This window comes from Pygoscelis adeliae, unplaced genomic scaffold, assembly GCF_000699105.1.
Source record: "Pygoscelis adeliae isolate BGI_AS28 unplaced genomic scaffold, ASM69910v1 Scaffold21, whole genome shotgun sequence".
Classification (NCBI taxonomy): Eukaryota; Metazoa; Chordata; class Aves; order Sphenisciformes; family Spheniscidae; genus Pygoscelis; species Pygoscelis adeliae.
Genome location: NW_008824243.1, coordinates 10,612,273 through 10,619,041, shown reverse-complemented (window position 1 = coordinate 10,619,041; position 6,769 = coordinate 10,612,273). Strand labels below are relative to the sequence as shown.

Genomic DNA, 6,769 nt, shown 5'->3' with positions numbered 1-6,769 from the left:
AGCAGGAACTTGTTCTCTGAGTGTCCACAGAGCAGGACACATTTCTCTCTCTTTCCTGTTACCTATGAAGTGGCTGACAGGAGACGCTGCTTTTGTGAGGACTCTGTTCAGGACCTGCTCAAGAATATCACTTCTGATGGGCTCATGAACCTGAAATGAGAAAGAAAAATAAATAAAACCCAAAACCTACATAAATTTAAGATATTCATATACATCAGAGCACAGGCATTGTGAAGTACAAAGCAAATCCAGAGCTGAAAGGTAAGCTGGGACTGGTTGCCAGAAGTCCTCTTTCAGCTAAATTCACACAGACCGATTCAGATTTCATCCCAGTCCCATCAGAACCAGCACATCAGAGACACAGAGAGTACACTCGGAACATAATGGGTCAAATGCTCTGTGGGATGCAAATTTACCACTTCAGTGACGATGCTGATTTCAATCCCACCTCTGTCAGATTTTCTTTGTACCTCTGAATTTCTCTACCTTCTCTGCAGTTTCTTGGAAACAGTAATAGGGATTACACAAATATTGTGGTAGTTGGAACAGATTAGGATTAGGACTTTATGAAGATGGCCTCTATCAGCTGGACAGGGGCAAATAGGAGACTAAATCTAGTATTGTTTGTAAAACACTCATGAGGGATACAGCAGGCAAGGTTTTGACACCATTTACTGTGAGAGAATATGAACAGAGTTCCCTTCCTCCCAAAAAATAACCCTCTCCAAACCATACGCTACCTTAAAAGTTTCTAGCAGGATACTCGCTCCCAGTCTGCAAGCCTGCTGGGCTGGCATTTTTGAAAGGCCGTAAGTGGTATCAGCAGCTTTTCCTCCAAAGGGCTTTTTTGGTTCATATGATTCCATTAGGCTGAAGCCAAGATCCACCAGGCCCTGAGTAACGTGGTCCCAGCCAAACGCACTGAAGAAAACATTAAACAGGCCAAGAAAGAAACAACTCAGTCACAGAAAAAAGTCATTCCAGGGTCCAAAGCAGCAGTGAGAGATGCTTGATCACGCCAGGGAAGATGCATCCCTCACAACCCCATAACTGTCTTTAGGCTGAGGGGCAGGTGCTCAGCACAACACGTCTTGCAGTCCTGGTTCTCCAGCCATGAGACTTCCTTTCCAGTCCAAAGGTTTCCTCGCTATGGGGAATGATGTGCATGCACTCAGGTCTGATCTGAACGTGACAGTAGGCTACAGTCGGGATGCACAAACATCCTACTGATCCTAAGATCTTCAAGTCAGAGAGGAAGACAGAAGAGGAATGCCTCGCATCAAACTAAAGGACAACTGGTGACAGATCACAGACCTATCCCACAGGATGATTAAAGGACTAACCATGTGGGGGAAGAAAACAGTGAAGCTATCACTCATCCCTTGATCAGAACACAAACTACAGCTGGCAGCATGACTCATACCATCAGCTGCTTTACCAGTAAGAAACAGATAGGGTCCTGATCAGTTTAGTCCTTTGTACCACCAGATGCCAAGATCTGAGGTAGAGGGGGCAGATTTATACAGCTGCATTTTGTTCCTTTTTTTTTTTTTAATTCACCAATATAAAACTGGGATAAAAACTTTGGATTTTGACACTGTTCCCTGCTGGCACCTTGTCAGCAGTATTTAGCACCCCAGAGCATTCTAGAGAGGCTGAAACTCTCCCCCTCCCAAAGCCCATTGAGCGTTCTGCAGCATGCGGCAACAACTCACCTATTTTTCACCACTTCCAGAATTACAGTGGTTACATCATATTGTTGAGGAAACAAATCCTGCAGAAACTTGGAGGCCTGAAGGAACTGCAGGTCCTTGCAGCTTCTTGTGATTGATGTTTTCAAGAAATCAAATATCTGAAACATAAAATCATTGAGTGTGAGGAAATGATCTTTGAAATGGGACCTGTATAGTCTTGGGTATGTTCCAGTAAGAGCACCGGCCAGAGCACAAGTTCCAGTACAGCCTGCCAAAAATCTTAACTCAGTTCTTTCTCAGGACAAATACACCAACCTCATTAAGTGCCTCAAGGAGGGTAGCTTGCTGCCAGATGTTCTTCAGGTGGCTACCACAGAGCCAAAACATTAAAAAAAGACGACATTGCTTTTCTTCTCATCCTACAATACCAACCCACAGGAATCAAACTCTGGAAAATTCTGATACCGCTCTGGGGTCTTTTATAGTGTTCAGAAAACTACAGCATACCAATGATCTAACTGCCTCCCCACGAGCATCCTGAAACCATTTTAAGCTTAATTCTGATGGGACTATGACCTAAACCATGCTTCCTTTCCTTTACAAGGAGTGCAGTGTGCATCCCCATGGAAGTTCTCCGCAAGCTTATCACCCACATACCTGCTCTTGCAGTCTGTGTTTCACCGCAACCGATAGCAAAAGAGCCACGCTGAAGGGACACAGGGCTTTACCAGGGTCCTTCTGTTGCTCAGTCTAGAAAATAGCAAGCAACAGTCAGAAAGCTTGTTACGTTCAACTGCAGCGTCCTGCAAGTTCAGGGAAGCTATCAGGCCCATATCGCACTGCTGTTGTGGTGTAGAAAGGGACATGTCTCTTCAAACATATCATAGCACTTGTTAAAGCGAACATGACTACGATTATAAAAATTATTAAATCCCTTCTACGGATAACTAATTAAGTTTTAAAAACCCTGCCTCAACATCTTGAAGAACAGTGCCTGCTCCATCTTTGTCGTACCTTTAGATGCTTGATTAGTTCCTCCCCTAGGTCCTGATCCAGGTTGATAACAGAAACAATATGGAGAATAACAGTGCCTTCCACGTGGCGGAGCTGGTCTAGGGGCATTGTGGCTACCTCAAGGTCCACTGATCTGTAAGTTTTATCAGAAAAAAACAAGCCATCCAAAGCCATAAATCATTTCTTATGTATCAAGGAGGACCTACTTGTACAAGGTTTAACAATTCAAATTCAAGGAGCCCTGGGCAGGACCAGGGTCACTACAAATACCTAGGTAGCAAAGAAAGGGGATGACACAGAACTTACTGTGGAACCCTCTGTTCTTCCTTTTGTCTCTTATCCAACTGATTGAAAAAAACGATGATTCCTTCTAAAACAGTCTTCTTACTGCCCTGCAAGGCAGGACATTACATTAAGCCACTGCAGGGTCTGCAGTATCCCAGAGAACTACACACTATTCCCACACCAACTACAAATGTCATGGTATCCTTCATAAATAGCTGAGGTGGGGGAGGGCTCCTGTGTGGCTCATTTCCAGATGAAGTGACTCTGGTTTAGTTTGCATATTTCTTTTGACTGTGCTTATCAAATTGTTGGAAGAAGCTGAAGCTCTCAGCTGTTGTTTTTTTTTTTAAGTTATTATTAATTAGAAGGGATCCTTTATGTTATAATCAATTAGGGAGGCTTTCAAACTCCTAACCTTAAATCTAACATTTTTTGGCCAGTGGACCCAAACGACCTCCTGTAACACACATGTAATTTGTCTTTGACTGGATCATTTTGGCGTTGACTCAGTCACAAATGAAGCAAGCAAAAGAGCCAGATCACCCTGTCAAAGGGCTGAGATGTCACTGGCAGCCTCTGCTTGCAGGAAGAGGACAAGGGATGAGACATTTCCAGTACGAGTCAGACTACAACCCAGAAGACAGTCATATTGCATGAGCTATTATTACAGCATGCAGACCACAGAGAGTGAGCAAAACCACACTTAAGAAAACTGGAAAAAAAACCCCAATCCTCTCTGCTGTCTGCTAGGTCTGTGCTCATCCCTTGTTTCCCAAAGGTTTCCTCCTTTCCCCAGAAGAAAGATCAAGATTGTATCTTTCTCTGAGCAGTCACCTTCTTCAGGCTAGAGAGAGTTAGAGACAAAAAACCTACTGATGTCCTGCTGTGTCCTGCTCCCCACAGCACAGTTTGGGAACAACCACAATCCCCACCAAAATGCAGCCTACAGCTCAGTCTACATATTTTTTTTCTCATGGTATATGCTTAGGGGGAGGCCAGCTCCCGTGAGCTTTTACCTTTGCAGAAAGCAGCAGCAGCTGATAGACCAGAGGGGGAATTTCCTGCAGGTCTAATTTGGAGAACATCCTAAGGACCTTTTCCACCACAAACTGCAGCTCCTCTGCCGATAGTGGAATATCCCTGTTGAATCAAAGATGCAGCCTAATCATTTTCACTAATTTCCTTCAGAATCCCACAGTAGATTCAACCCGTAACTAGACAAAGGGTCCTAAAGTAGACAGGCAGCGAATGCTCCCAAAGCCCTCACCAGAAGCAGTTGCCACAGATCCCTCAGTAACCTACTACTGTCCCAGGATACTCTTCAACCTTCGATGCTTAGCTCTCCTTCGCATTATGCTTGTTCATTAATGTATTGTTAATTTGCCAAGGCTGACTCACACATGGAATAAAAAACACAATGCCATGCCCAGTCTCTGAGGCATGCCTGCCCAGCTGGTTTTTGTATCCATATGGATCTGATGTGAGTTCATCGACTCAACCATCCATGGCGCTGTACCTGGTACAGTCAGATCTACTATTGGTACTTGCCCCAAACTACATGTGAAATAGGACGTGGGCATGACTGCGGCACAAGAAAGTGTTGATGTTGAAGGTAAAAGGAATTACCTGAACATGTTGGCAAGATGTATTACAGTCCAAGGATCCCACCTGGTAAAACAAAAATATGTTGGAAAATTGAGAGCAAGCAGAATTATCATTTATCCCTTCCCTCCTCATACACAATTATTCAATGTCACCATTTCCCTGTCACGTTCTGATATTAAGATTAAAAGCCAAATTTCGACCAGAAGTCACCACCACCACCAGCCTAACCACCCAGACTTAGAATGCTCCAAACTGCCCCCATCCCCACAGTTACAAATAACCAAGAAAGGAATGAAAACGAGTGCTTCCTGAGACCAATTCACGCAACACTATTAAAACATCTGGGAACAGGGTGTTCCCTTGCCTTCCCAGGCAGAGAAGACACTGCCACGGAGGGCACAGATTCAAAGATGGTAGAACAGGATACAGACGGTAACGTCCAGCTCATCATGATGTCTTTTTCAAAGCACAACGTGAAACACACTGTTTTGTAACTTAGTTTTGTAACTAAGAGGATGTTGGGGCTACGGACACACTTAGCGACTGCAGATTTAGCTCCCACTGTACCTGTAGGGTATCACAGGGAATTTTGTAAAAGGCCCAAACAGGACTAGGCACTGACTGATCTTTAAATAGACTAAAGCATGGTGGAGCTGGCAGAGAGGTACGTACTTGCTGGAGCAGAGGGTATTTATCAGCTGTTTCTTAAACTCTTCCCCATTCAGTTCACCTGAAAAAGCAACAGTTTTTTAGGAGCCGATTCCAGAGGATGGGAGGACGGGCTGAGGAGAAGGAACTGAGAGGGGTTACCTTTCCCATAAGCCAGGCTCTCCTTCGAACTGGCCAATGCAGTGAGAACAGTGGAAAACAACTCCAAGGATTTCCCGTTAGACAGGCTGCCGCCTTTAATAACATCAACAAACAGGGTGGCAAGCTCAGCCAATGCGTGGCCTGGCAGCTGGCGAGCCTGGGAGAAGATACAACAACATGAAAGAGCCTGAGGCAGTGTACAGGAGAATTCCACACACACGTCCAAACCGTCACCAGAAACCAGCAAAGGACAACATTTCTTACAGTGAAATGTTCCCCTAAAAGGGGAATTCACCCCCAAGACTGTCATGCTGTCATTTACAGAACAGAGCAGTAAATCAAGCTGATGTAATTATAGGTTTGAAGTTTCCAGCCTAAGTATCATTATCCAAAGATAACCACATTTACACACACAGCAAATTCCAACACCAGCTAACTTAGTCCAGGGCAGATCCATGGAAAGGACACAACTCATTTTCCTCAGTGGCCTAGTGAAGTATCTCAATCTACATACGAAATGATACCCAGCAGACCCCAGGAAAGCCAGCCCAAAGGAACTTCTACCTCCAGCATCAGCAGTCCTATGATTTCAGACACCTTGCCCAAATGCAGGTCCCCTGACTCCACTAGCGGGACGCAGTGCTTGTAAACCTGAAGCCTCCTGAGAACACCGCTTCGCTGGGAACAAGGGGAGCCTTGTGACAAGAAAATAAAGAAAAAGAATGGAAAAAAAGTTATGCAAGTAGCAACATGTTGCTAAACAACAGGAAATTAGCAGGGCTAAACTGTCACCTGGCTGCAACTCCATTTTATCTATCTGACAGAACAGATAAAAACCAGAGAACAGGAAATGAGAATCTCTTGGATAAAATAGCTGAAGCACCCAACCCTGTTATCACACCCTGTGGTTCATTCAACCTGCTGCCTGAGAGCAGGAAGCGTCAAAGTGTTGAGAAGAATCAGCTTGGCAATTAAACTTCAGCTGGCCAGCTCAGTTCTACTCCAAGGTACCTCAGGGCTCCCAAAAGTAAAGCCCACTTACAACAGGTTCATTAGAAATACATTAGTCCGGTTTCCTATTTCCCGTATCTAGTTTTGGATGTCCCGTCTCCCTGTGACAGCCCTGACTGGCTGGTTCTTACCAAAAGTGAGGCTTCCTCGTGCTGCTGAGCGCTTACTTCACCCAGCCAGCCTGTAACCCACCGGCGATCAGCAGGGCCGCGGCCACAGTCCCCCTCCCCACCCACCCCCCAAAAGCGCAGCTCACAGACCACCCACCTTTGAAGATCCCTCTTAGCAAAGCTGCCGTCTCCCTCCCCTTCAGGGCCTGCCTTGTCACCATATCGCCCAGCTGCACAGAG

The 6,769-nt window shown here is 45.2% G+C and overlaps 1 protein-coding gene across 1 annotated transcript in view; it reads right to left on the bottom strand.

The window, feature by feature from the left end:
• FANCI (Fanconi anemia, complementation group I) overlaps positions 1-6,769 on the bottom strand; it is a 25,665-nt gene that overhangs the window by 16,997 nt on the left and 1,899 nt on the right. The window contains exons 3-14 of the mRNA XM_009335237.1: positions 6,687-6,759; positions 5,973-6,103; positions 5,409-5,565; positions 5,271-5,328; positions 4,620-4,661; positions 4,010-4,133; positions 3,015-3,100; positions 2,709-2,841; positions 2,352-2,444; positions 1,716-1,852; positions 741-921; positions 63-150 (exon numbers count right to left, since the gene is read on the bottom strand). Of these exons, the coding sequence (XP_009333512.1) occupies positions 63-150; positions 741-921; positions 1,716-1,852; positions 2,352-2,444; positions 2,709-2,841; positions 3,015-3,100; positions 4,010-4,133; positions 4,620-4,661; positions 5,271-5,328; positions 5,409-5,565; positions 5,973-6,103; positions 6,687-6,759 (1,303 nt within the window). The remainder of the gene's footprint in view (positions 1-62; positions 151-740; positions 922-1,715; positions 1,853-2,351; positions 2,445-2,708; positions 2,842-3,014; positions 3,101-4,009; positions 4,134-4,619; positions 4,662-5,270; positions 5,329-5,408; positions 5,566-5,972; positions 6,104-6,686; positions 6,760-6,769) is intronic.